This window comes from Suillus discolor, assembly GCF_016758755.1.
Source record: "Suillus discolor strain FC423 chromosome Unknown F5147scaffold_13, whole genome shotgun sequence".
NCBI lineage: Eukaryota > Fungi > Basidiomycota > Agaricomycetes > Boletales > Suillaceae > Suillus > Suillus discolor.
The window spans coordinates 302,483-329,248 of NW_024541260.1; the positions used below are offsets into that span (position 1 = coordinate 302,483).

The window sequence follows — 26,766 nt, forward strand, 5'->3', positions numbered from 1 at the left end:
CAGAATCCAAAAGACAGTGGGCACAGCCACTACACCTGTAAACGATGGAAGAAGCGGACTTGACCGAAAGCAAGTTCTTGTCGGAAACAGTTAAAATTGCGATCTCAAACATACATGATTTCAGTGCTACAATGGGGTGGAATAAAATAGTGAATGATGGACCATCTACATCCCTTGGTACACTGGGTAACAAAGTGCGAGTTAATGATATGAAATAGGTAGCTGGCCAGACTTTCGCGCAGTTAAGTACTAGTGTCTGTGTCGAGATGAATAAATAATTATGAGTGCTTGACTTCATTTTCATCGTCCAACGCAAGCACGCTGGTTGAAAATCGCACTGATTTTCTTGGGGTTGTCGGGCGGGTCCCGGTCCCTGATGACGCTGTTGATGTCACACGCGCCGGCAAGGATGCAGATCGGTACCCGAGTATCAATTTTGACATACGGTGCCTTATGGACCGCAGGGACCGCAGGCCATCAGGTGTTGCTGGGCCTGCCGAGTTGATCGTAGATGTGGAGGGAGAAGGGCGAATTAACGCAGTTGAGGTCGGAGGGGGACAATTTAAGGTAGTGCTAGTGCTTGTTTTCTTAAGGGAAGAGCGAGAAGGGGGTGGAGGAAGGCTGTGTGCGGGACGATGCGGTGCGGATGAGTCGCGGGGGTACCTTATATGAGAAGGTGACGAAGGTGCAGAATGCCGGTGATGACACGGATTTCGTAGATGAGGTGTGCAGGATACATGTAGGCCCATTGCAATTTGTTCAATGGTAGGACGGGAGACTGCGGTGTCTCTGTATCTCGCGTGCATTCGTGGATGAACATGAGGGTTTCGTTCTTCTGAGGTAGAATACATGCCATGCTGCGCAGTACAATAATGAGAGTCGGCTGGGGCAAATAAGGATGCTCGCTTACTAGGTTGTCTGCATGTCGTTTCCTCGGAGAAGTTAAAATGGTATGACTGATGGACTTGCGCATTGAGACGAAGAAGCGTGAAGCAGTTCCACTAAGTCCAGCTGCAGGACTCTGCTGGCGTGATTGAGGTTTGTTGTTCGTAGACACATGCGGAGAAGACACTAGGGCATTCATCATAGATCGAATTGGTATGAGAAGAGGGTGCTCGAAGATCTGTGTGGTGACTCGTACGCGTGTGCGCGGTGCGCAGTACGTGATGTAATAAATATCGTGGTATGCGTTGTTTTCGCCTAGTAGCTAGGGTCCGACGTTAATGACGTGAATCATCCATGAACTCGAAGTCTTCCGGTATAAGTATTGTGTCATGACTAAATGATTTACACTTTTGAGCTCCGATCTAATAAGGCGCTATAGCCAAGTGGTTACGGCGACAGATTAGAAATCTGTTCCTCTTTGAGGGCGCAGGTTCGAGTCCTGCTGGCGTCGAAGTCTTCTTTTTTTGCCTGCCGCTAAATATACTCATGGATGGATGAGTGCTAAATTATGGACGTCACAGCTCTGGAACGTGAACTTCTGGACGGCTGCAGATGGGCCGTCCTACTAGTGTCAGATGCCTATTTCAATCTACTGATACATCAATATACACTATAGCATAACGGGGAAGTTCGAACCGTGGACCGTGGTTCTGAACTCAATTCAGCCACCCTATAAGCTGCCGACGCCGAGCGGAGTTGAGACCGTCTATTTCCAGGCGCGAAGAAGCTCCCCGTGTACGACCACTGGCGTGTTCAGCCTGAGACATGCCCAAGTGACTGCTATTGGTATCCTCAAGGATTACGGCATTGCAATTGCAATTGTGTGCTACTGTGGCGTATCAGATGTTTCACACCGAGACATGGTCAGGCCTGCCCAAATTTGAAGGTACTATCGCGTTTCTCGTTCATTGAACTTACAAAATTATAGCTTCTTCTACCAAGGTTCATGGCTTAGGACGAGCAGACCGATGATTCCTCAGTAGACAACGAAGCAAAACGGTTGTCTTCCCACTATGAGAGTCACTGACTCGTATCAGATGTTGAGCAGAAGCTCCAGGTTGGCGGTATCCCTACCTGCAATTCTTAGCAGGTAAGGCCGGTCTCACAAGTGAGTCATTAAAACTCTAAGTTACTACAATTTTGGATCGGAATACAGCCGTCACAGATTCCTAGTTCGAATGAATAAGCACCTTAGCCTTACTCGTCGACAAATACCTCCTAGCATCCTTGTTTTGGAAAATCCCTATTCCATGCGAGATACAGTCGTTGACCTCTAAGTTACCGCTTTTAGGTGTCAAAGATCCCCTTTATAAGGCGGACTAACATGCTTCGGACTCGACTATAATCTCTCCGATGCTCTTCACTTATAATCTCGCTTTAGGGATATCGTGCATTGTCGCCCTGGTTGTCGTTTTGAGTCTGACTCGCAGACGTGTTTACCCTTTACCTCTGCCGCCTGGCCCTCGTCCGTTACCATTCCTGGGTAACGTGCTGCAATTGGATACTAAACGACCTTGGCTCACATATACTGCATGGGGGAAGACATATGGTTGGTAGCAGATTGATGGCCTCTTTTCCAGGCTCTTAAATTCAACTTCATACCTTATTGTAGGAAAAATAATTCACTCCCGCGTACTTGGGATCGATTTGATCGTCATAAACTCTGAAACCATAGCGCGGGAGTTGCTGGACAAGCGTTCTGCAAATTACTCTTCTCGCCCCGCTACTCCCACAAACGAACTGTATGCATTACCGGTTTGCATTCAATTTGTTCTTCAACTGATGATGCAGATCTGGACTGGATTTCAATACCGCATTTCTTCCGTATGGGGAGACCTTACGACAACATCGCAAGATCTTCCATCAAGTCCTCAGGGCCGAAGTTTCGCTCTCATACCGCGAGCTGTACTCTCGCCACGCAAATGAACTAGTCATCAATCTCTTAGGTGCCACTAGTGACTCACTACAACAACACATTCAAGCGTTCGTACCTAATCCAGTGGTGTTGTTGTGGCGTATAATCCAGTGTTGACGATCAATCCTTGTGACAGATACACGGCATCTTTAATCATGGCCGTGACATACGGACACCTTGCTCGTGGACATGAATTTTTTACCCGCGTGGAAGAAATCAATGATATTGGAACACAAATTCTTTCTCCCGAGAAGGTTGCCATGTTCACAACCTTTCCTTTCCGTGAGTTCCTTCATCGATAACATAATTTTGAACGCTCAGCATGAGGTTGCAGTTGCGAAGTTACCATTTTGGTGCTTCGGTGGAGCGTTTTCGCAGATGGGACGCTGTAGAGAATTATGTCAACAACTTTTGAACGAGCCCTTTAACGAAGTGAAGGCACAGATGGTACGTTTGCAGAGTTGGGGATGGAAATTTCGCCTGATCTGTTTGCGTGAAGGCAAATGGTACTGCCTCACACTCGTTAGTCGTTGACTTTCTCAGCCAAGCTCACGATGGCGCCGACGAAGACACGATGAAGTCTGTTGCGTTGATGGGATCCATAGGTAAGATTTTTTTACCAGAACAGAATTCATCTATTGACAGGGATACGGCGTCTAAGGTGGTATAGACACCGTGAGTCGCTACTTAAGCAGTTTAGGCAGTCCCGATTCTTAGTTTCAATGTCCCGCAGACTGGATCCGCATTGCAGACATTTTGTTTGGCGATGGTGCTTTATCCTGACGTCCAAGCACGGGCTCGTGCTGAAATTGATCAAGCTGTGGGGCATGATAAAATGCCGTGCCTTGATGACAGGGCGTCATTACCCTACCTCGATGCCGTTCTACGCGAGGTCCTAAGATGGTATCCTATCGGCCCCCTTGGTTGGTTGGCAATAATATAACTTTGTGTTTGCATGGCTGACCTCCTGCACAGGAGTTCCACACGCGACATCAAATGATGATGTTTACGACGGGCACTTTATACCCAAAGGTTCGAAGTCGTATGAATGAGGATGTCATTGACTCATCTGTAGTTTGATCAGGTGCGATAGTAATGGTTAATCAGTGGTATGTCACGGTGGAGTGCATGTAATGGCTTGAGCTGAGCATGGCTCAGGGCACTGTCTCGGGATGAAGACGTATTTCCCGATGCATCACGCTTCGATCCTAGTCGCCATCTAACAGTTGACGGGAAGCTGAAAGACTCTTTCGTCAATCATTTTGCCTTTGGTCATGGCAGGCGAATATTTCAACTTGCTACCATTTTCAATCATTTACCGACCCTTGCAGGCGTATTTGTCCTGGTAGGCTGATACATGGTTGATCTGGCAGTGTTATGAATGACAAATGCCCTTGGCAGGTCGTTGGTTCGCAGAGAACAGTATGTGGACTGCAGTTGCTGCCATACTCGCCGTCTTGCGCATTGATCATGCTAAAGACTCAAACGGAGACAAGATTGAGGTGAAGCCAGAGTTCACCACCGGCTTGGCGATGTAAGTGACTTAGTATGTATTCAAGAACCTGCAGCTGACTCTGCTCAAGTCATCCTGAGCCATTTCACTGCTCGTTTGAATGCGTGAACGCAGCAAGAGAAGGATACATCCGAGCGACGATGAATTCGAAGTAGACTCGAGGCGGCCTGTCATATAATGGCACATGATATCGCGTCGTCTTCGTGGCCATCCTGTACATAACTTGTAATAACGACTGTGTTTAACAAACGGAGAACAGGGAAATTGTGAAAGATACCTCTAAATTCTAGTAAGAGATCGTCGAGTCTCCCGGCACTGCTACTTGCATAACTCACCAGGTCCTTCCCTTCAATACTCGTCTGATTCTTCCGGGTTCACACCTAGTCCTTCTAACGAGCTCAACACACCCCATCGTGAGCGTCCTGTTTCAAAGTTCGGCAAAGTTGCTACAGACAGAAGATAGTAAACGTGGGTACTCGTGGGTACCCAAGTTTTGCAGGTCTTCGTACCCGTACCACCCGGGTCACCCCCGATTTACCCACAGGTGGTGCCCGAGCTACCCGTGTCACACTGAATACCAACTTTTGTGGTGACGTGATTGTTTGCGTATGGGTTATACCAAACTAGGGTACTACAGTACTACTAGTCTACTACTACTACTACGGTACTTAATACTAACGCCTGGCCTTCACACAATAAGTATTATACGCATCCTCTGACATTCAACAATATTAATAATAACAGATAAAAGCTTTACCCATATGAGTTCATATGGCACTTACTCGTTTCGAGCACGCCAAAGCTGCCGAGAAAACTTATCACATGCCACGGAGCCAACAGGGCATGAAATGTACTAGCCTGAGTGCTCTGTCACGGTTTATGTAAGTTTCAAGATTTTTCAGGCATAATAACAAACAAAAGCAGCCCTAAGCTTAAGGAGATTCCGGTATGTCGATGAAGCTAAGGCTGTAAAAGCCGAACTTAAACATTCGTAGCCGAAATTTTTCATGAATGTACGGGATGAACTTTTCGGATCCGAGGATAATCACAGCTTACTCCGTACACCAAACCACAGTGACCACATCATCTTGAGAAATTGACGGTGAGTTTTCGAGGTCCTTTTATTGCTTTATGATGCGAGGTGGAGGCAGCGAGAGGCTCAGGAACCTCCAGTATCAGCATAGTTGGCAGGCAGACAAGTCGCGCTTGCGCAAGACTGGGGGCCAGTCTGTCAAATGGCATCAGCCTGACGCAGAGAGATATCATGGAAAGCTCAACCGAAACTGGTACTCGCTAGCAGACTGGCGCAACGGTTAGGTGATCAATCATTGCCGAGCGGTGCTGGAGGTCTCGATCTCCGTCTGCTGTAAAGGAGGTATGTTATAACTTATTGGAGCCTACTCGGAAGCTCTTGGACATGATAAAAGGCTGCCTACTACGCTGCAAGACCTCAGCTCCATCGTACATCCTTTCATCGAGCTCGCCCACTCAGAGAACTTACATTCAACGAGAATGGCTACCACCACAGCTTCCTCCTTCATCAGCTCTGTGATCCTGCAGCCCCTCATCGTGGCGATCAGCAGCGCTGTGTATTCATCCCTCCTATCCTACGAGATGGTTGGAAACCTCGACTGGAGGCCGGTAAGCCCTTCGTTTGTGCATTTCACAACCTTTCTGATTGCGCTGCACAAAAGATCGCCATATGCGCGACATCTGATGTCCTTGTCATCGCGGCTGACCACCTGAAGGATCAAGAAGTTGTCACCGGTACTCGAGGCGCGGCTGTCATAAAGCGCTTTACCCCTCTTGCGCGTATCTTTTTGGCATTGAATGCGTCGCTGCTCGCGGCAGCTTTAAGTCTCAGTCCGCCGCAAGCGACGTTCTTCACCGCAGCTTTTACCGCCCCAGCTTTTCTGTGGACGACCCCGCTTGATCTTTCGCGGGTCGGCGCAGTATTGAAGAGATTCATAGGGGCAAATTATAGTCGAGAAGTAGACAAAGCTCACAAACCGTTTGTAATCAAACGGGTTCCTGGGATGAAGGCTTTTTTCAGCGGTACCATTCGAAGGTATGTGCTATCCCATCCTGACGGTTTATGATTTCTGACTTGAAGACAGCTGTGGGGTGTTCTTCGTCGTCCACTCAGCGCTGCAGTCCTCGTTGACATCGACCCATAACGCACTTCCATGGACGATCGCCGAGACTCTCGTTTGGTCGATGGTCAATCGCACCGGTCACTGTGTAAGACAAATTTTTCATTGTAAATGTACTCGCGACTCAAGGTGTTCCAAAGATTATGTCGGACGTGCGCGACTACGACGAGGACAAGGAGGCCGGAGTCCCGACCATTCCTGTCCTTCTGGATTCTCTTCTTAAGACTCGGATGATCTTGACCGTCGTTCACGCAGCCATTTTGACGGCCTTCCGCCATAATCCGTTTATTGTGGCAAGTTCCTGCTTCGCCATTGCTCTTGTTTGGATTCTAGGGAAGGATACTCCGAAACCTTACTTCCGTCTTAGTCTTCACTCACAGTCGATCTTTATTGTTACGTACGCTGTTTTACTCTCTTTTAATTTACTCTAGACCACTATTACATATCTTAGGGCTAAAAGATTCTGAGGGTATACCTTTTTTTTTAATTTGGTGACGGTTCGATTTGCCGTGTATATTTTCAGGGTCCGTTGTATTTACTGTAGTCCCGAAATGAAATGTGACAGTTATCACAAATATGTTGGGCAGCGAGGGAGAGACGGGCACACTGGTAAGAACAAATGTTCTCGGTCTCCGGACAGAACTGAGATACTCGGTACTATGAGACTGCTAGCTAACGGCTACCTTACCCTTTACGGTTCCCCATGGAAAGTCACTCCAGACGCACTGGGTACGCCTCTCCCTCTGCGTGCTACCAACGCCTTGCTGCCTTTTTATCTCGAAATCCCACATAGCGAACATTGTGGTTGTCCCGCTGTAATACGACGACATGCGTGGTGCCTGTGAGCACTGAGGGCCATAGCGATGCCGTCGCGAGACCTCAAATTGACGACTTAGTACATGCAAGATCTGACGCGCGGGATCTGTGAGAAAAACAGGCTTGTCCGTGTGAGGTGGTGCCGAGGAATACATATAGGTTTGTTGTTAGACTCTTCGTCTTTTCCTGCTGTTGATCTGACGTGATTCGAAAACTCTCGACACGGGTGCCGGTGATCACCAGCCTCCAAGCTCACTGATTTAGATTTAGAACGTTCTAAACACTGAAGTCGTCGATCACTAGCTAAGCTATCGTGATAGAGTTGCTCAATTCTAAACGTTGGGAGCACACCAACCAAGCCTTGTCCTAAACGGGACTCGTAAGCTAGATCATCATGGACGCTAATCGGACGCAAGCACAAGCGGAAACGCCCCAATCAATAGACAAGAATCATTATTATTAAATCCGGAGCGACATGGAACAGAGGCACTCGAAGATGCAGCTAGCTACTTTTGTAAGTTGTACGTCAACCTGATTTCTGGGGCTTGTGCCTTGTGCCACACGGGTGGTGACGAGACCTGATAATCACACCGGCGTACTGTCTCTTTGCTGGACAGATGAAGCCTGCGCGGGATCCATATCGACACGGATATGTTCTTTTTACTACAATATTCATTTACAACAGTATATATACATCCTGAACGTTGATATCATATCAGCCGTGTCACACACATAAAGTTTTTTTAATGACAGACGCGCTGTACTAGTGTCCATATGGAAGCCGATGCGTGCACGTTCAACGTTCAACGTTTCAACGTTGAACTGACTTCGGACCGCGAAAACAATCAAGTCTCACGGTTTCTGAAGCGAAGTCTTCGCTTCACTGATTGATAAAAGTATACATAGTACCATGTGAGAGGCGCTCTAACAATAAACAAGGGCGGGTTTATCGGTATGAGTAACACCGGCCGGCTATTCGTACTATACCGTTGTCCCTTTTCTCGCACACTACCATCCACAAGATTCTTGTGTCCGGAGCGCGCGTATTGCACAAATCATCTTAAGTATCAGTTCGATTATGTACAGCAGTCACCGGTCAGCTCTGCATGCAGAACACCGCGTCTTAACAGTTGCTATTGTTAAACTCTCTCTCACACACATTCCTAACCCTCAGATCAGGTCTAACATAACATAACATAACGTCCCTTGTCTGAACCTTTTCCTGACCTCAAGTAATTATCGATATCTCTTGAGACACTCAAAATGGAATTTTGATTAAAGCGCGAAAACTTAGGAGATCACGTGATTTTTTGTGTATGAGTTATGCCAAAACTAGGCTACTAACGCCTAGCCTTTACACAATATCACACACTGACATTCAACGTTTACCGATATGGTGTTTACTCGCCTCGACCACGAAGAAGATGCCGAGAAGACACTGCATGCCACGGAGTCAGCGGAGCTGAACTCTACTAGCACATTTATGTAAGTTTTAGGATTGACCAGGGCCTAACAATAAACAAAACCAGCTAAGGAGATTCTGGTATGTATGGCTGTAAAAGCTGTATTCGAACTCAATCATTTGTAGCCGAAACTTTTCATGAACGCACGGGATGAAACTCTTCGGTTCCGGAGATAGTCACAGCTTACTCCGTTTCTTGAATCGAAGTTCGGCGAGTTTTCGAGGTCCTTTGATTTGACATCAGGCTTTATGATGCGAGGTGGAGGCTGCGAGAGGCTGCAGGAGCTTCTGGTATCGGTGTATTTGGCAGGCAGATGAGTCGCTTGCGCAAGATAGGGGCACAGTCTGTCAGATCATCAACCTGAGCCACAGAGATGTTGTGGAAAGCTCAACCGAACTGGCGCGACAGCCAGGTGATCGAGCGGTGCTGGAGGTCTTGATCTTCATCTGCTGTAAGTCAGCTACGTTGCCATCTGATCTCATTTATTGAAAAGTTTATGATTATATTCATGATTTGTCTTGCAGCTTCGGAAGTTTTTAGAAATGATAAAAGGCCACCTACTACGCTGCAAATCTTCAGCTCCATCGTACATCCTTTCATCGAGCTTGCCCACTCAGAGAACTTACATTCAACGAGAATGGCTACCACCACAGCTTCATCATTCATTAGCTCTGTGATCCTGCAGCCCCTCATCGTGGCGATCAGCAGCGCTGTGTATTCATCCCTCCTATCCTACGAGATGGTCGGAAACCTCGACTGGAGGCCGGTAAGCCCTTCGTTTGCGGATTTCATAACCTTTCTGATTGCGCTGTACAAAAGATCGTCATATGCGCGACATCTGATGTCCTTGTCATCGCGGCTGACCACCTGAAGGATCAAGAAATTGTCATCGGTTCTCGAGGCGCAGCTGTCATAAAGCGCTTTACCCCCCTTGCGCGTATCTTTTTGGCGTTGAATGCGTCGCTGCTCGTGGCAGCTTGAGTCTTAGTCCGCCGAAAGCGACGTTCTTCACCGCAGTTTTCACTTCCCCAGCTTTTCTGTGGACGACCCCGCTTGATCTTTCGCGGGTCGGCGCAGTATTGAAGAGATTCATAGGGGCACATTATAGTCGAGAAGTAGACAAAGCTCACAAACCGTTCGTAATCAAACGGGTTCCTGGGATGAAGGCTTTTTTCAGCGGTACCATTCGAAGGTATGTGCTGTCCCATCCCGATGATTTATGGCTTCTTACTTGAAGACAGCTGTGGGGTGTTCTTAGTCGTCCAGTCGGCGCTGCAGTCGCCGTGGAAATCGACCCATGACGCACTTCCATGGACGATCGCCGAGACTCTCGTTTGGTCGATGGTCAATCGCACCGGTCATTGTGTAAGATAATTTTTTTATTGTAAATGTACTCGCGACTCAAGGTGTTCCAAAGATTATGTCGGACGTGCGCGACTACGACGAGGACAAGGAGGCCGGAGTCCCGACCATACCTGTCCTTCTAGATTCTCTTCTTAAGACTCGGATGATCTTGACTGTCGTTCACGCAGCCATTTTGACGGCCTTCCGCCATAATCCGTTTATTGTGGCAAGTTCCTGTTTCGCAATTGCTCTTGTTTGGATTCTAGGAAAGGATACCCCGAAACCTTACTTCCGTCTTAGTCTTCACTCGCAGTCGATCTTCATTGTTACGTACGCTGTTATGCTCGCTTTTGGTTTAGACCACTATTGCACATCTTAGGGGCTCAAAGGGTGGATCTTCGGTGTCGGTTCGATTTGCCGTGTATTTTCAGGGTCCGTTGTATATTTATTGTAATCCCGAAATGTCACGCATCTGCTACGCATGGCCTTGACTATTGAATATTGAAGCTTGAAGCTTGAAGGTGATCGCATAATGTCTAAGAAAGATAATCTGTGATCCCAGATGGTCACAGATGCCTCTTTAAAAAAGCATGATTGATATATACACGGTGCCCAAGCATTGAGATCTGAGAGGCAAGTTGATGTCATAACCTGCACGGCCTTACCACCAAGAACTTTTAAATATACAACGGACCCTGAAAATACACGGCAAATCGAACCGACACCGAAGATCCACCCTTTGAGCCCCTAAGATGTGCAATAGTGGTCTAAACCAAACCAAAAGCGAGCATAACAGCGTACGTAACAATGAAGATCGACTGCGAGTGAAGACTAAGACGGAAGTAAGGTTTCGGGGTATTTAGTCACTCATCGGTGCCAAGAGCTGTTGAAGTCCCAACGTTCGGCCTCGGTGAAAATCGGACAGAGACTCTCGCACGGAGATTGACGGATTTGTAAGTTTCAAGTAGTCTGTAAACTCATATCGATCGGAATCCAAGTTGTACAAAACACAATTTGAACGATCTGTGCAAAATTTGAGCAGCACGTACTCAATGCTGCGCGTCATCCAACTTCGACGTTTCAACGGGTCGCCTTTACAGCAAACATCAGCTCCCCGCGCAGAAGACCATTGCCCCACCAAGAGCTGCATTCCAGAAAACGGGACCAACCTCCCCGGTGGTGTTGTGAGCACGTGGCGTGGACATAGGAAAAGCAGCGCAAGGAAAAGGAGGTGCATGAAGAGAGATGGATCCGAGTGCGTAGGTGACACCGTGACAGGCATGGCGGCGAATATTGATTATGAGAGGAGTCAGACACAGGTGCGGGGGAAAGAAGACTGAACTGAGTGTGAGCGTACCACACGCCTTCCATCCTTCAAGACTGATGCGAAGCAGGACGACGGAGACCAAAGAAAAATCCGCAGTAGTTCACTCCTTCATACACAAAGTCTTCCGCTCCGCCAGTTGAGCCATGTGCTTGACCTGATTGCGTTGAACCATCGGCCTGGTTGCTGTTCGTACGTTGCATAGCTGCGACCGCTTCCGCATCAGACTCAGGGACAATACCGATTCTCTGCAATGTGTTTTAATGGGAGGAAGGAGGAGGAAAGGTGAGCCACCCACATCTTCATCTTGAGCAAGAGCTGCATCAACGGTGCGCGTGGAACGTCCTCCAGAAAACAGGAAGTTGAAATTACAGTGTCGGGACTGTCGTTTGATTGGTTGGAATGCATTTGCAGGTCGTGTGCCGAAATGCATGGAACTGAGCAAACGACGCCAACGAGTAAGGGACGATGGGCTTGCGGAGGAGCTGCACGACGAGATGCGTGGTCTGATTCGTCGCCAAATAAATCATTGCCCTGTATTCTGGTGTCAGGCGAGAAAGGTCAAGAACAAGAAAGTACACTGACATATCTTGTCAGTTCTGTTTTTTTGGCCTGCTAATTAGACGCAAGACGGAGGTCAAAAGTCTAACGCGACACGAGAAAATATGGGGTTGCTCACGATTAGTGGGCGCACAACACTGAGTTGAGATGGATGTCCCTGATAAAAAGTGAGATGTAGTGTGAAAGAGAAGCAGAGAAGACTTGCCTTGAGCTTTGCATTCCCATCATCTGCGCCCTAGATAGCCAAAACCGATAGGAAGGGAAATTAGTAAACACAAAACACATACGTACCACAACGTTTTTGAGCGCCGCCTCCAGGTTCCATACATAGATTTTTGTATCTGGACCAGCACTGGCAATGAATTTTCCATCGCGGGACATGACAACAGCCAAGAGTCTGTTATCATGCAAGAGTGGGTCTTGAGCCTGAGATCCCAGATGCGAATGGAGTGGTCAATTGATCCGCTAACAATATATCGTTCATTGGGAGTAAGACAGATGGATCTGACGGAGTGGGTATGACCCCGAAGAACGATGAGTTACTGTCGGACATCAATCGCCCGCCACTTTCGGATGGTTTCATCAAGTGAGGCAGAGAAGATGTGTACGCAGTCCTTGAACCAACACAATGATGTCATGTCCCTTGAGGCCCTTTGACATCGGACCGTTCCCACCGCTCATAACGGCTTCAACCCATACGTGACTGGTCTCTATGGGTGATGCTATTTGTCGACCAGTATCTGGGTTCCAGCGTCGTAGTATGGTGCCGTCTTGCGATCCACTTGCTATCTCCAGGGAATTGCGAGACCAATCGAGGCACCTCACTGCAGCGTTGTGCCCTCCCACGGGTCGCCGATTGATCATGCTGCCCTCCTTTATATTCCACAGCCGCAGTCGGGACTCGGCCATCTACACTTCCACACATGACCATCATTTCATCCAAGGATACTACCATCGAAGGTATCGCTCCCCCATTGTTATTCAAAGGTTTTCCTACTGGTTCTCCGTCTCTTTTCCACTGACGAATCGAACTATCCCCAGACGTGCTCATTATATTGCCACTGGTACCCAAGTAGGCAAGGCTCCATATGCATTCGGAGTGACCCTCCATGACGCACTCTGGAATCAAGCTTCCTGCCGGACGTTCTGGCTTTGGGTTCTTCCACGACGTGGTTCGAGTATTGTGGTTGACGAAGTAGGACTCACCGAGTGGTGAGATGTGCCATTCGCATCCAGGAACAGCGAGATCTCCAGAATAATCTATGTTCGACGGTGAGTTTGTCGCTCCTTGTCGCAATTTCATCCCTCACCTAGTCGCACTCCTGGTAAAGGTAGGTTCCACGAGCTAAACACGAGCGTATCATGATATCCAGTTGCACCATCCGAGGACGTCTTATACTGACGCTACATAGGAGCAAGCGCTTCATTCCCGCCTGCTTCTAATCGAGTAAGCTGGTGGGTATCACCAGGTGGCTGCTCACCTTCCCAAAGTGCGTCCTGGCGGTGCTGTGCACCATATGGCGGTGGATATTTCGCGCTCGTCCGATATATCGATGTGTGCAATGGCGCTTCTCCCTAGATCCAAAGTCTTGGAGATTTCACATTTCATTGCTCAAGCGCTCAAGTCTAGACATACATGTAGTATTCCGTTGTAACTTCCATCAATCCAACTCTTCTGAATAACCATGAACTTCATCTGACGTGATTCGGAAAGTCTCGACACAGGTGATCACCAGCCTCCAAGCACACTGATTTAGATCTAGAACGTTCTAAACGTGAAGTCATCGATCACTAGGTAAGCTGATAGAGTTGCTGAATTCTGAACGTTCGAGTTCACTTGAGAGCACACCGCCAAGCCTAAACGGGACTCGTAGTACCTGAACCTTACGGCGTACAGCGCCGACACTTGGTGTAGTCAACTAGCATGCAAGCACACATAATATCCCAAACCCCATTAAACTTTGTCATTCATATTCCTAACCGTATCCCGACACCTCATGCTCTGCGAAATCACGGGTACGGAGAAAGGCATCACGATAATGGTTAAGTTCTTGGAGGGATCCGATGCTTTCAAGAAGGGAAAGGCAGAGACAGGCCGAAGCAGAGGGTATAGGGAGAGTAGAGGAGAGAAGGAAAGAGTAAAGGCAGGAGACGAGGGTGAGAATGGGTGCCAAGAGAGGGTAGAGGAGGGTGCTGGTGTCAAGGCCTTGGATAGACTCGTGACCAGTCTGACGTACGTCACACCGAGCCTAGTTGTGGGATGCTTGAGGGAATCATGGACGCTAATCGGACGTAAGCACAAGCGGAAACGCCCCAATCAATAGATCAGACTTGAGTTTATTATTAGATTCGGAGGGACATCATGAAACAGAGGCGCTCGACGATGCAGCTAGCTACTTTTGCAATTGTAAGTTGTACGTCAACCTGGACTTGTGCCTTGTGCCACAGGGTGGTAGTGCCGAGAGAGACCTGATAATCGCACCGGCGTGCGCACTGACATGTGGACAGATGAAGCTCGCCCGGGATCCATTGCGACACGAATATGTTCAGCAGCGTGTCACACACGTGCTGCCGCACTACTAGTGTCCATGTGGGAACTTCAACGTTGAACTGACTTCGGCCGCGGAAGCAAGTGACTGATGCCCATCGATAAAAGTACCATGTGAGCGCTTCTAACAATAAACAAGAGCGGCTAATTCTGGTTTATCGGTATGAAAATAGACCCTACCGGCTATTCGTACTATACCGTTTTCCCTTTTCTCGCACAAGATTCCTGGGTCCGGAGCGCGCGCACTTATTGCACAAATCGTCTTGGAATCTCTTATCAGTTCGATTATGTACAACGGTCACCGGTCAGCTCTGCATGCAGAGCACCGCGTCTTAACAGTTTCCGTTGTTAAACTCTCTCTCACACCTGCATAAGGTACATAACGTCCCAGGGTTGCTCACCCAAAATGGAATTTTGATTAAATCAATCAGGTACAATTACTTATGAGATCACGTGATTGGAGTTATGTCAAACTAGGGGTACTAACGCCTAGCCTTTACAGTGCACATACACATCCTCTGACATTCAACGTTTACCGATATGGTGTTTACTTGCCTAGACCACGAAGAAGATGCCGAGAAGACACTGCACGCCACGGAGTCAGCAGGGCTAGCGCTCTGTCATCATTTATGTAAGTCTTAGGATCGACCAGGCCTAATAATAAACAAAACCAGCTAAGGAGATTCTGGTATGTATGGCGGTAAAAGCTGTATTTGAACTCAAACATTCGCAGCCGAAACGTTTTATGAACGTACGGAATGAAACTTTTCGGATCCGAGGACAGTCACAGCTACTCCGAGTCCGTATCTTGAATCGAAGTTCACGGCGAGTTTTCGAGGTCCTTTGATTTGACATCAGGCTTTATGATGCGAGGTGGAGGCTGCGAGAGGCTGCAGGAGCTTCTAGTATCGGTGTAGTTGGCAGGCAGATGAGTCGCTTGCGGCCCAGTCTGTCAAATCATCAACCTGAGCCAGAGAGATATTGCGGAAAGCTCAACCGAACTGGCGCTTGCTAGCAGACTGGCGCGACAGCCAGGTGAATCGTGATTGAGCGGTGCTAGAGGTCTTGATTTCCGTCTGCTGTAAGTCAGGTACGTTGTCATCTGATCTCATTTATTGAAATGTTTATGATTATATTCATGATTTTTCTTGCAGCTTCGGAAGTTTTTAGAAATGATAAAAGGCCACCTACTATGCTGCAAAGCCTCAGCTCCATCGTACATCCTTTCATCGAGCTTGCCCACTCAGACAACTTACATTCAACGAGAATGGCTACCACCACAGCTTCCTCCTTCATTAGCTCTGTGATCTTGCAGCCCCTCATCGTGGCAATCAGCAGCGCTGTGTATTCATCCCTCCTATCCTACGAGATGGTCGGAAACCTCGACTGGAGGCCGGTAAGCCCTTCGTTTGCGGATTTCACAACCTTTCTGATTGCGCCGCACAAAAGATCGTCATATGCGCGACATCTGATGTCCTTGTCATCGCGGCTGACCACCTGAAGGATCAAGAAATTGTCACCGGTACTCGAGGCGCTGCTGTCATAAAGCGCTTTACCCCCCTTGCGCGTATCTTTTTGGCGTTGAATGCGTCGCTGCTCGTGGCAGCTTTGAGTCTTAGTCCGCCGAAAGCAACGTTCTTCACCGCAGTTTTCACTTCCCCAGCTTTTCTGTGGACGACCCCGCTTGATCTTTCGCGGATCGGCGCAGTACTGAAGAGACTCATAGGGGCAAATTATAGTCAAGAAGTAGACAAAGCTCACAAACCGTTCATCATCAAACGGGTTCCTGGGATGAAGGCTTTTTTCAGCGGTACCATTCGAAGGTATGTGCTGTCCCATCCTGACGGTTTATTGTTTCTTACTCGAAGACAGCTGTGGGGTGTTCTTGGTCGTCCAGTCGGCGCTGCAGTCGCCGTGGAAATCGACCCATAACGCACTTCCATGGACGATCGCCGAGACTCTCGTTTGGTCGATGGTCAATCGCACCGGTCATTGTGTAAGACAATTTTTATTGTAAATGTACTCGCGACTCAAGGCATTCTACAGATTATGTCGGACGTGCGCGACTACGACGAGGACAAGGAGGCCGGAGTCCCGACCATTCCTGTCCTTCTAGATTCTCTTCTTAAGACTCGGATGATCTTGACCGTCGTTCACGCAGCCATTTTGACGGCCTTCCGCCATAATCCGTTTATTGTGGCAAGTTCCTGCTTCGCCATTGCTCTTGTTTGGATTTTAGGGAAAGATACCCCGAAACCTTACTTCCGTCTTAGTCTTCACTCTCAGTCGATTTTCATTGTTACGTATGCTGTTTTGCTCACTTTTGGTTTGGTTTAGACTACTATTGCACATCTTAGAGATTATAGAAAGGTTCTCAGGGTGGATCTTCGGTGTCGGTTCGATTTGCTGTGCTGCGTTTTTTTTAGAGTCTGTTTTGTTTACTGCTGTACGTCATGGTGGATCTTTGGTGTCGGTTCGATTTGTTGTATGTTTTCTGAGTCCGTTGTATTTACTAGTAGTCTCTAAATGTCACGATTACTGGATAGTGCTGAATATTGGCTTCCTGCCCATCGAAATACTTCGACTTGAGTGTTTTATTCCAGTTGTGAAGTTATGCTGGGTTTGAATTCTTTGGATAGTGCCGCATCCCTAGCGATCTGATAGAGTCAGGGGCTGGCGTCATTAGAATTCCTAACGTTTCAACAAAATTCGAGAATGCCGTCGCTCAAAAAGCTAGCTCCACAGCGTGTGCCAGTCCGATAAAATCGTACCCCTTGAAACTCGATAAGAACATGAGGTAGATACGTGTCGATATGGATCGAAGAAAATAGATTTTGTCGTACCAAGTGGCCAGTGTGACTGTCCGTTACTATTCGTGACATGTCATAGGGTGACTAGGACCGTAACGAACCCATAGTACTACATATATTCATTTTGCTACAACTTGAATATTATGTTCATAAAAAACCAAAAACCGTGCACCGTGACATACCTCCCGATATCAGTTGTGTCATCAAGAAGCACGTAAAGTTCCGTGATCAGCATATAGACGGACGTGCAGTGTTTATCTCCACCTTGGCGCCACCTGCGGAAGGACCAAGTCGACCAAAGTCTCACGTGAACCGGATTTACCTCGAAGTTGCTTCGCTTCGGCGGCAGAATTTCGCTACTTTTGTAAGTCATTGCATGACTGACAAAAGTAGCTAGCATGAGTGCCTCTGTTAAACGTTACATAAACATGCGCTCCAACGATAAACAAGGCACTGCGTGTTGTCCAAAAATTCCGACGGCTTAGAGATGGCTGAGAATCTGGGGGTACCTAAGGTTTCAGCCACGTCGAAGCCATCAAATATCAGCCGACTTCTATGGTGTCGGAAATCTGACTCTTTAAATTACCACCGGCGTCGACAATAGCTCGAACTTAGAGGTACCCTCGCCTACGTCTTGTCTACCTTGCAGTGACTTCTACCTGGGGTGTGTTTTGCGTGTTGTACATAGCATACAAAATATAATATCTTTACCTTACCTTTTCTTGGATGTATGCAGTCGCTGTGCCAGTAAGTATTCAGACCAAGGTGTGCGGAGCTTCAATTCATCTTACCCTGAACCCTTCAACAACGATCTTGACGATGTTGAGCAGCGACCACACACTCCTAACTCTAAATCAAGCATCCACCACTTATTAGCTAGGCATGTGTATCCAATCTCAAGTTGAACAACACATCCAATGAACTCAAGATCAAGCAGGTCGATACTTCTCCGACAAGGCGGAATACTGTGTACTTTCCTTTTCGACACGTCTGCCTGCCGGGTCAAAGGTAATATTGTCCATTGGCTTCTCCGGAGAACTGATCAGTGACCAGAGCTATAACTGGGGTGTTACAGGAGCTCGTTTGAGTACGATGGAACCAAGAAGTATTATGCATTGACTCAATTCTAAGTATGTACTCGATCCCACTAGTTGTGCACGCACTTATGACATATTGCTAGCCCACAGCTGTGAGACGTGCCTTCTCAGTGTTGGGATGAACCCCTTCTCAAGGTGACATTTGCAGTCACTATGATATCACACGCTGACATCGAGCTGAGTAGGAAAACCCGTCTCCTGCACATCTACTGTAGGTACCCGTCGTCATAGAATCCGAGTACAAGCTGAATTAATTTGGACAGCTACTCCCGACGTAATTCATCTCGCCGCTTCACTTAATATTGTCAAGAGCCCTCACGTTCTGCAGTATATATAGCCGTAGCTAGCTAGCACTGCGCATGTATTCGCTGGAATATCTAATAAATTTGCAATTTCTCAGATTTAAATAATTGAACGTCTGCAGCTGGACTATATATATTGAATATGATATAATTAATGTGGTTTATTCAATGTATATGCAGTATCGTTCTGGACCCATAGTAGCAGCTGGCTGGAACTTGATGGCCAAACCATGTCTTCGAGGTGATTGAAATCCGGAAAATCAACCGTCTGGAAGCCGGTTCATACCATAGGTCCAGAAACAGCTAAAACTTGACCCTGGGGTCACATTCCAGCCAGGTATCTACCGTCGGAAATTTTTGACAACACGCAGTGAGGGCGACTAATTCTGGTCTGACGGCTATTCGTACTGTACCGTTTTGCCTTTTCTCGCACACTAATGCAACTCACAGAGCACCGCGTCTTAACAGTTTTCGTTGTTCAATCATCTCGCTCACATTGCTAACCCTCATCAGGCTTAGCCCTTACATAAATACCCTGAACTCAAGCAATTATTAAGTAACGTAGTCAGCCAATAAAAGATCGTTTATCGTTTATAATTATTACCCACAAATTTTGAATTCATCAGGCCCGCGACATAAAAACAAAAAACAAAGTGATCACGTGATCGTTTGTGTATGAGTTATCCCCACTGCCCAGGGCCTAGGCGTAAAAAGTTCAGTTCGTTTCATCTCCGAATACAGGAACAACACTGAGTACTGATTGCCGACACTTGTTGCCAGTTGTTATTCACGGGGCCAGAGGCTGGCCGTTGCTCTAAACTTGTCTTATACCAGTAAGTGTTCCCATAGGTTTTTCCGCGTCGCTGTTGCTGATGCCGAGTGTGTTATGTGACCGTATGGCGTATTGTGTTGTTGATGCTGGACTTGGTTCTGGAACCGGCAGGGAATCTGTTGTCTGTCACTGTCAGCATGATAGTTCAACGTTAACGTTCATTGCCGACTCTGATAATGTTAACCAGTATGTTTGACCGGGAGACAGGTCCTTGTTCCGACCTCGGAACTAATGTATGGAGCCGAAATGAAACTGTTTGTTACAAAAATAACGTCAAATGAAACGATCTGAACTCGATGTTTTAGAATTGAGCACGCCTAGCAGCTAAGCAGCTTAGCGCTAAGCTTGACACAATATCCTGTGATATTCGGTTTACCCATAAGATCTAAGAGTCTATATGGTATTTATTCGCCTTGAACAAGCTGCTGAGAAAATACTGCATGCCACGCAGTCAGCAGGGTCAAACGTCAAACTAGTACTGTAGTCTCAATGGAGTCACGGTGTACCGTTTATGTAAGTTTTAGAAATGACTAGGCCTAATATTAAACAATAAACAAGGGCAGCTAAGGTATGTCGATTTTAATTTGAAACTATAGCTGTAAAAAACCGAACTCAAACATTCATAGCCGAAACTTTCCATGAACGGAAAGAACTCTTGGGATCCGAGGATACAACTTACGAGTCCGTACAGGAAAGATTTCTGAACCACCACTGCATCACGGCGAGTTTTCGAAGTCCCTTCACTTGACATCAGGCTTTATGGTGCGAGATGGAGGCAGCGAGAGGCTGCAGGAGGCTCCGGTATGGGTGTACTTGGCAGGATGAGTCGCGCTTGGGGGGCGAGTCGGTCAAAACATCAACCTGATCCAGCGAGATGTTGTGGCGGACTGATAGTCGCTAACAGACTGGCGCAACAGCCAGGTGATCAACATCGTAAGACTCAGTCTTGACCGTCGTTCACGCAGCTGTTTTGACGGCTTCCGCCACAATCCATTTATTGTGGCAAGTTCGGATTCTAGACCAGTCGAATCACATGGGATTAGTTCACAAGCAAGTCAGGGGCTGGCGTCCAGAATTCGAGGACACTTCACAGCTACAGCGTGTACCGGCCAACTCGTACCCCTATCAACATATTTCACCCATAGGAGGTTCATCGAAACGTTCATCTTGTATATACACTATTGATTTGGACAAATGAATTCTACAGCAGTGATTGACAAACCGAAAGCAGACGCCGTAATCCTACAAAACTGCGCACACAACACACAAAAGTTTTTACAACATGGACTTTCGTTGACCAGCGTGCAAATCATACAGATCGACCGCGGCCCTCGCAATCTCATTCATGAACTCCTGGTTTGGCATCTCCTTTCGTGAGGTGACAGTAAATTGCAGACGGTCTGTGTATAGATCAGTGAAGCTCGGCACACCTAAATTTTCAACTTGAACGTACCGTCGTATCCAGTCATATATGCCACCCCAAAGCCCTCCGGTACAACTTCACCCCATCCATACTCAGGAAAGTGGTCCGAGAAAACAGCACTCGTGCTCAGGACCCAGTTTCCGGAGCGTTTGTACAAAGGGTCATTGTACAACTCTGGAACTGGCTCGCCTTCTCTCAGGCACATTTTCATTCCTATTTTGCTCGTCAACATGCAAGACACGTTCCAAGAAGACAGGGGTGACTCACCCAGCATGTGCCGATCCACTCCTTCTCCGGACCCTGCTGCCTTCGCCAGTACAATGTGCATTTTGGCAGCAGCATCAAAAAGCTGTTTCCGGTCCTCACAGCTGACACGAGGGTCATCCATTGCCGAGACAAAAGCATCCGATTGCGAGGTGACCACCCTGATTGTTTCCGTCCGGCCTTTCCAGTATCTACGCGTAGTTGCTGCCTCGTAGGTCCCTCCTTCCCTGTTCAGTCCGCGTGCACGGAGTAAGCGCGCATACGCCAGTTGGATGATCATCTGGGCCCATGAATCGGGGGACACACGAAACGCCTTGATGGCAGCCTTGCCATATGATGTGAGGTGGTATGACATTGACTGTGAATCAGCAAGCTCGTATGCAGCTTTCGACGCCTTGTCGATTGCGGTACGCGTCGTGTTGTCTACTACGAAATCTAATGGTTCGGGTTTTGGCAGTGGAATCGCAGACGGCGCCCCGAGGTCAAAAGTAGGATCAGCGAGCCAGTCGAGCACCTCATCGCACATACGAACAGTAGGTGTGCCGTCCATAACGGAATGCTCGCCCATGAGACCGGCATGTGCATTGTCAAAAACGATAAACTCAACAGGTTTATCAACCCAGCGGTTCTTCAAACCAGTTGCATCCAATGTGGATGGTGAGAGCGAACCGTGCCAGAGAGAGCGGCTGTTAGCGATGGGAGAGGAGGGCGTGTCGGTGTCAAGGGAGATGAGGAAGGCAGAGGAGTGTATTGTATGCAAGATGGATGCGTTATGTGGGTCCGCGGCCAGGTGGGCATGGTCCTAACATTGTTCAGGGGGTTTCACGAAGAACGTGCATAGATAGATGTACCTTGGCCCATACGTCACGGTTTGATGCAGTCAAAACGCCAACTCCTGGGTATTCTTCGGTGGTAGAGTCGTAAATATATTGTATTTGTCTGTAGGGAACATTAGTTTGGGATACAAGCAGCAAAGCGGGATGTACACACTTCTCTAACTCAGTCGTGCTGAGTATTCGCCCATTTATGATACCCTTGAGCTTCCAGAACCTGTTCCTCCTGACAATAATAATATGGCCTAATTCATCTACCCCGAAACCCGCGTGAGACACACTCCAGTCGAGACCGTGGAGGCCAGGTATACGACAGCAGTCAAACATCCATCTTCATAAAAGGTTAAGGATGAAAACAGCTTCGATGCTCCGTCACGTACCGATACGTGTCCATACAGAATTGACCCTCCTTTGTTCCGTCAGGGCTCACCTGGCCACTTAGCAACTTCTGCCGAAATACGAGGGCTCCACGTGCAAGGCCAGCAGCACGAGCAGCAGGGCTTTGCGGAAGGTGGGCAGGTTGCCCATCGAAGCCATCTGATATGAACCGTCAGAGCCGAAGACACGAGGAACTGTTGCGCAGCTCACAGTAATATGAAACATTCACCACAACCTGCGCACGTGTTAATTTAGCGCCATGGGCAGTGGAGCTGGGCATACCGAATCTCGATAGCCCAAGTAGCCGAGATCATCCCACCACTCCTCCAGCCAATGTTCGCGTTCACTTGCACGTTGCAGTAGACGAGACTGCAATAGGCTCCCTGACCCAGCGTGTGATCCGAATGCATCAATCTTCTTGACAGCATCGGTGAATTCAGCCTCCGAATGTGCCAACGGTAACAATGACGTCTTCAGTCGCTCGAGAGTAGCAGTGAGATTTGGAACTGGCAAGCGAGGAAGAGAATCATGTTGGGCCGCGAAGTTGGGTATTGGAGGGGCAGCTGCTTTCCAGTCAACTGGACGTGGCCCGGTAAGAGACGGCATATGGATCTTTCGGAACAATAATGGTCTCCGACGAAATTTGAAGGGAGGGAGCCTGGCAAGCATTGAGCTAGAGAAATGAGTACTGCAACGCAATGCAACTTATTTGAATCTATCTGAATAGTATCCGAGTGATGTACGGTTATCACGAGCGTCGCTGTTACAACTCACGTGTTTGTCGAAAGTTAGCCGGAGCCTCCCATAGTTGACCTCGAACTTTCCGCCAGTATCTGTCAGAATCGATAAAGATTGCTAGACGGTGAGACATAACTCGGAAGATCCGTGTCACTTACTTTATTTCATGATTATATTGAGCGTGAATTGTTGTAACGAAGCTCGAAACTATTGCAATTGCGCTTCATCGTGGTCCCTCCCTATACGTGCATCGTCTTGAAGTACTACATTTCTTTCCTCAGATTATAGAAACAGTCTGCTCGTTTTCCCTTGTGGTGAAACTATCCCCTGATGTGTAGAGGAAGGCTCGGGCTGCTGTTGTGGTGCTTTTTTCCTCATTCAATGTTTTAACAGAAAATATCGCCAGGTTCATGCTCAATAATCCGCGCACATACGCCGACCCCTTGCAATTCAGTGTTCAACGTTCAACCCGGGATGCTTTTTCAATGGCCAATAACGGAAAGAAGCCTAAGACAGAGCCCCGCAAAATCCGCTTCAACTTCGCAAGACGGTAAGTATGATGTTTGTTTTTAGTACCATGCTAACTCTCTGCTCCCCAGTATCTCAGCTGTCCAGGTATGCACGACTCCTCGCAGAAGCACCGAATATCTCATGGAGATAATGAAACTTTCTCTCTGATTCGGCATGAACACCTTCTAGATCTCGTCCCTAGGCGTCGTTAGCAACCGAGTATAGAGCTTCAAGTTAGTCCTGATAACGTGGCATGGCCTACTTCACGGTTGTAGGCCTTTGTACAGGTACCAGTTGCTGTCTTGATGTCTTGTTATTCATGCTTACCTCACTCTATCGTGTCTTCCCTCATCAAATACAACCTGCGATATAATATTATCATGGAGTCCATGCCGACATTTATGTGGATTCACAAGCAAACTTAAGAAGTTCAGATATTCACTCGAAGGCAATTGAATGTGGATATCGAATATTTCCGTTGATCTCCAAGCCGATCAAACATTGTCCAACTCTCTTAGTATGATTCGTACCACATCTGCATCGTTCTTATGATAGTCTAGTAATTTCCAGCATCCACAGAACCAAAGCACATCGAACGACTAAAAAGGAACAAAAAATATGGACTTGTGGTCCCGCACAATGCGACACTACTGTTGTGGATGGTGCCACAATTCATGGGTGAGTATTAAAGGCATCAAACCAGCTCTGTCTCTTAATCACATCATGGAACCTACTCCCATCTCATTCAGATTTAGCGACCTTCCAGCTGAGCTCGCTCTCATCATTTTCAAATATGCTGCACAACCAGATTTTACTCAACCTGACACTTGGGGTAGCAAAACTCCATACTCATCCGCCCTTGCACTATCTCTCGTCTCCAAAATTGTCAGGCGCACTGTGCTGCCGGAACTTCTGCACACAGTGTCATTGCCAGAAGCTCGCCACGTGGCAGATTTCATACAGGCTCTACGTATGCAGAAAACATACATCGATCAACAACAGCATGATCTATCTCTTGATTACACATCTCACGTGCACAGGATGTGGTTCGGATATTTTCATGGGCCTTTGTCAAACCCGCAGCCTACCTTCATTAGCAGTTCTATCCCTTCTGCGGCTAAGCCTGACTCAGAGTCAGATGTCAGCTTGCTGGCTCCGGTAATCCTTGCCGCACCGTCCCTCGCGATTGAATGTGCGAGTCTGTATGTACTTTCAGATTGCCTCAAGTATGCGTGTAACTCCGATGTCGACTTGAATGTCGACCACAAAGATTTCCCGCTTCCTTGGAGCACGAAAAGTTTGACGTTATCGGGCAGTGTCACTTCTCGATGGTGGCCCTTCATAGGGGATATCCATGGATATACTTTCCTCACTTCCATCCAACACCTCACCCTACTTGCTCCCTCACCCTACGAGGTGCCTTTGTGGATGGCACGGGCTCCTTTCAAGCAACTTCAGACATTTTCGATGCTCATTTCAGACGGGGAACCTCCGGTCGCTGAATATGCCCCTGCGTGTAGCGCCAAAGCGACACAGGTAGAACTGGTCACGTTCCCTGCTTCCCTACTACCGGACCATTGGACATTCAAGGAAATCAGGGCGTATATAGAAAATGGGGTGGGAACCATTCCATCTGTTCCACTACCAGTGCCCCGTTCTGGCGACTTGTGTACACTTTGTCTGGATTGCCAGAATATTTGGGCAAATGGATGTGAGGGCCCCGGGCGAATGGTACAAATGCCAGACTGATTATTATGCATATATGTACTCGTTCGCAATGGGCTGTCTGATTTATTGTACACTACTACACTTGGACACGATCAAAACTTTTGCTGACTTGTCTGCTGCGACCAATTCAATAGCAAGCACTACTTAGTCGTCTCTAATTCCACGTCGCCGGTGAGCGAGCAATTCCCATAAGAAACGCTGAGGGCTGCGAATGACTGATGGAACATCGGACATCAGAAGACACTAGTAGTGACTATCCGCAGCAGATGTGGTTCTTGTTCTTCTTGCGATCGCCACTAGCCCATCAAGGATTGATTGATTGATCGATCACCTTGATCATACTATGCGCATGCAGCTAGTACACCTTCAAGTTCGGTTCATGAGGTCAGCTAGCATTATAGTGAATATGGCTGATCAAAACTCACTCGACCCTTTGCCGAGTTGTAGTAGGCGCGCAAGGTAGCCTTGATCATGACCTATGTGCGCCGACACAGATGAGATTACCATTCTTCAGGTGGGATAAGCTCGTTCCTAAACTCTTATTGTTAGAGCTTTGCGGTCTCGTGGTTGAAGACAGTCTGGCAACACAGTCGTCCAGCGAAGCGGGTCCTTTCTGGAGTCACATCAGCGATAACTTGCAGCCGTCGATGGGCATGATCTGAGGTAGCTCAAGCACTGGTATCAATACGTGCCCCTCTTCAGAATCTGGTGTGCGTTATCATATAACATCGTCCGAACGCGTGGTTCCTGACCTGTCTCATTCTCAGACAGTCCTGCCATCTCAGCTACTTGTCAATTTTGCGATATAGACTGCTCACCCAGAAATATCCGAGGTGGCTCAGAGACCAGTGTCGCAGGACGCCTTGCGGAAAAGATTCATAGGACTACTCACTCGGATGGGAAGACCTGAGAAGACCCGCACGAACTGAGGAAGTTAACGAGACCAGATTCTCATTTGGCGATGTCCGTACATAATTATAACTATAACGGACTTGGGCGGACAAAAAGTTTTCGTGATTTTCCTTGAAACCGTTCATCTCCAAATAAAGAAATGCCAAGCCTAGTAGTAGGTTTAGTTTAATGCTTCAATTTCTTGTGGTCCAAACTGCCCTTTCCTTTAGTTGAACTCGCAAGGGGCTTCCTCTCTAAGTTGTTCTCAGCGCAATGCCTAACCATTCTTGCTCTTTTTTTCCCGTAAGAACTCGATATTCGAGGTAAGTGCCCATCGGCTGGGTGTCCTCGCGTAGAAGCTTGCCTCTCCTGACCTTG

At 47.7% G+C, this 26,766-nt stretch overlaps 9 protein-coding genes and 1 non-coding gene across 10 annotated transcripts; 6 read left to right on the forward strand and 4 right to left on the reverse strand.

Moving 5' to 3' along the window:
* Window positions 1–32: 32 nt before the first annotated feature.
* Window positions 33–1,239, reverse strand: F5147DRAFT_835175 (uncharacterized protein). Its single transcript, XM_041443949.1, has 2 exons — window positions 911–1,239; window positions 33–857 (listed from the first exon to the last, which is right to left on the reverse strand). The coding sequence occupies exons 1-2, from the start codon at window positions 1,085–1,087 to the stop codon at window positions 279–281; spliced, it is 756 nt and encodes a 251-aa protein (XP_041295621.1). The 5' UTR covers window positions 1,088–1,239; the 3' UTR covers window positions 33–278.
* A 75-nt stretch (window positions 1,240–1,314) lies between these two features.
* F5147DRAFT_t54 lies at window positions 1,315–1,396 on the forward strand. The gene has a single exon. It is a non-coding gene; the product is annotated as a tRNA-Ser (tRNA).
* Window positions 1,397–2,256: 860 nt separating this feature from the next.
* F5147DRAFT_608559 (cytochrome P450) lies at window positions 2,257–4,912 on the forward strand. Its single transcript, XM_041432386.1, has 14 exons — window positions 2,257–2,494; window positions 2,558–2,687; window positions 2,737–2,928; window positions 2,997–3,142; window positions 3,195–3,307; window positions 3,360–3,465; window positions 3,522–3,535; window positions 3,594–3,783; window positions 3,836–3,892; window positions 3,945–3,969; window positions 4,019–4,112; window positions 4,142–4,205; window positions 4,262–4,394; window positions 4,444–4,912. Exons 1-14 carry the CDS (start codon window positions 2,299–2,301, stop codon window positions 4,526–4,528), a joined length of 1,545 nt encoding a protein of 514 aa, XP_041295622.1. The 5' UTR covers window positions 2,257–2,298; the 3' UTR covers window positions 4,529–4,912.
* Window positions 4,913–5,635: 723 nt separating this feature from the next.
* F5147DRAFT_60977 (uncharacterized protein) lies at window positions 5,636–7,075 on the forward strand. The gene is made up of 4 exons (XM_041432414.1): window positions 5,636–6,014; window positions 6,068–6,441; window positions 6,491–6,614; window positions 6,667–7,075. Exons 1-4 carry the CDS (start codon window positions 5,886–5,888, stop codon window positions 6,955–6,957), a joined length of 918 nt encoding a protein of 305 aa, XP_041295623.1. The 5' UTR covers window positions 5,636–5,885; the 3' UTR covers window positions 6,958–7,075.
* Window positions 7,076–8,735: 1,660 nt separating this feature from the next.
* F5147DRAFT_835179 (uncharacterized protein) lies at window positions 8,736–10,592 on the forward strand (the record flags this gene model as incomplete). Its single annotated transcript, XM_041443950.1, has 8 exons — window positions 8,736–8,827; window positions 9,049–9,151; window positions 9,214–9,256; window positions 9,330–9,571; window positions 9,625–9,742; window positions 9,805–9,997; window positions 10,047–10,170; window positions 10,223–10,592. 8 exons carry the CDS (start codon window positions 8,736–8,738, stop codon window positions 10,526–10,528), a joined length of 1,221 nt encoding a protein of 406 aa, XP_041295624.1. The 3' UTR covers window positions 10,529–10,592.
* Window positions 10,593–11,213: 621 nt separating this feature from the next.
* F5147DRAFT_835180 (uncharacterized protein) lies at window positions 11,214–11,721 on the reverse strand (the record flags this gene model as incomplete). The annotated part of the gene is made up of 2 exons (XM_041443951.1): window positions 11,507–11,721; window positions 11,214–11,448 (listed from the first exon to the last, which is right to left on the reverse strand). A coding segment is annotated over exon 2 (216 nt), but the record flags the coding sequence as incomplete, so codon positions are not given.
* Window positions 11,722–15,623: 3,902 nt separating this feature from the next.
* F5147DRAFT_682585 (uncharacterized protein) lies at window positions 15,624–17,160 on the forward strand (the record flags this gene model as incomplete). Its single annotated transcript, XM_041436464.1, has 5 exons — window positions 15,624–15,663; window positions 15,786–15,978; window positions 16,032–16,405; window positions 16,455–16,578; window positions 16,629–17,160. Coding segments are annotated over exons 2-5 (912 nt in total), but the record flags the coding sequence as incomplete, so codon positions are not given.
* Window positions 17,161–18,104: 944 nt separating this feature from the next.
* F5147DRAFT_682589 (uncharacterized protein) lies at window positions 18,105–18,773 on the reverse strand (the record flags this gene model as incomplete). The annotated part of the gene is made up of 6 exons (XM_041436465.1): window positions 18,753–18,773; window positions 18,614–18,700; window positions 18,556–18,592; window positions 18,455–18,511; window positions 18,262–18,417; window positions 18,105–18,108 (listed from the first exon to the last, which is right to left on the reverse strand). The coding sequence occupies exons 2-6, from the start codon at window positions 18,693–18,695 to the stop codon at window positions 18,105–18,107; spliced, it is 336 nt and encodes a 111-aa protein (XP_041295627.1). The 5' UTR covers window positions 18,696–18,700; window positions 18,753–18,773.
* A 1,996-nt stretch (window positions 18,774–20,769) lies between these two features.
* On the reverse strand, window positions 20,770–23,289 carry F5147DRAFT_682597 (acyltransferase ChoActase/COT/CPT). The gene is made up of 8 exons (XM_041436466.1): window positions 22,804–23,289; window positions 22,732–22,756; window positions 22,524–22,680; window positions 22,301–22,474; window positions 22,162–22,249; window positions 21,314–22,112; window positions 21,077–21,259; window positions 20,770–21,023 (listed from the first exon to the last, which is right to left on the reverse strand). The coding sequence occupies exons 1-8, from the start codon at window positions 23,188–23,190 to the stop codon at window positions 20,899–20,901; spliced, it is 1,938 nt and encodes a 645-aa protein (XP_041295628.1). The 5' UTR covers window positions 23,191–23,289; the 3' UTR covers window positions 20,770–20,898.
* Window positions 23,290–23,671: 382 nt separating this feature from the next.
* On the forward strand, window positions 23,672–26,159 carry F5147DRAFT_759398 (uncharacterized protein; the record flags this gene model as incomplete). The annotated part of the gene is made up of 8 exons (XM_041440442.1): window positions 23,672–23,809; window positions 23,859–23,874; window positions 23,972–24,002; window positions 24,330–24,447; window positions 24,519–24,961; window positions 24,986–25,500; window positions 25,853–25,881; window positions 26,012–26,159. Exons 1-8 carry the CDS (start codon window positions 23,745–23,747, stop codon window positions 26,157–26,159), a joined length of 1,365 nt encoding a protein of 454 aa, XP_041295629.1. The 5' UTR covers window positions 23,672–23,744.
* Window positions 26,160–26,766: the final 607 nt, after the last annotated feature.

What these genes read in the sequence shown, in the direction of transcription:
- F5147DRAFT_835175 (XM_041443949.1), bottom strand. Translation starts at nt 1,087, where the DNA reads ATGATGAATGCCCTAGTGTCTTCTCCGCATGTGTCTACGAACAACAAA. An exon ending in AACGACATGCAGACAACCTA is followed by an intron (nt 858 to 910) that starts GTAAGCGAGCAT and finishes TGTACTGCGCAG; the next exon opens with CATGGCATGTATTCTACCTC.
- F5147DRAFT_608559 (XM_041432386.1), top strand. Translation starts at nt 2,299, where the DNA reads ATGCTCTTCACTTATAATCTCGCTTTAGGGATATCGTGCATTGTCGCC. An exon ending in TGCATGGGGGAAGACATATG is followed by an intron (nt 2,495 to 2,557) that starts GTTGGTAGCAGA and finishes ACCTTATTGTAG; the next exon opens with GAAAAATAATTCACTCCCGC. An exon ending in ACGAAGTGAAGGCACAGATG is followed by an intron (nt 3,308 to 3,359) that starts GTACGTTTGCAG and finishes GTTTGCGTGAAG; the next exon opens with GCAAATGGTACTGCCTCACA.
- F5147DRAFT_60977 (XM_041432414.1), top strand. Translation starts at nt 5,886, where the DNA reads ATGGCTACCACCACAGCTTCCTCCTTCATCAGCTCTGTGATCCTGCAG. An exon ending in GAAACCTCGACTGGAGGCCG is followed by an intron (nt 6,015 to 6,067) that starts GTAAGCCCTTCG and finishes GCTGCACAAAAG; the next exon opens with ATCGCCATATGCGCGACATC. An exon ending in TCAATCGCACCGGTCACTGT is followed by an intron (nt 6,615 to 6,666) that starts GTAAGACAAATT and finishes GGTGTTCCAAAG; the next exon opens with ATTATGTCGGACGTGCGCGA.
- F5147DRAFT_682597 (XM_041436466.1), bottom strand. Translation starts at nt 23,190, where the DNA reads ATGCTTGCCAGGCTCCCTCCCTTCAAATTTCGTCGGAGACCATTATTG. An exon ending in GGTGAATGTTTCATATTACT is followed by an intron (nt 22,681 to 22,731) that starts GTGAGCTGCGCA and finishes GGTTCATATCAG; the next exon opens with ATGGCTTCGATGGGCAACCT. An exon ending in ATATATGACTGGATACGACG is followed by an intron (nt 21,024 to 21,076) that starts GTACGTTCAAGT and finishes ATCTATACACAG; the next exon opens with ACCGTCTGCAATTTACTGTC.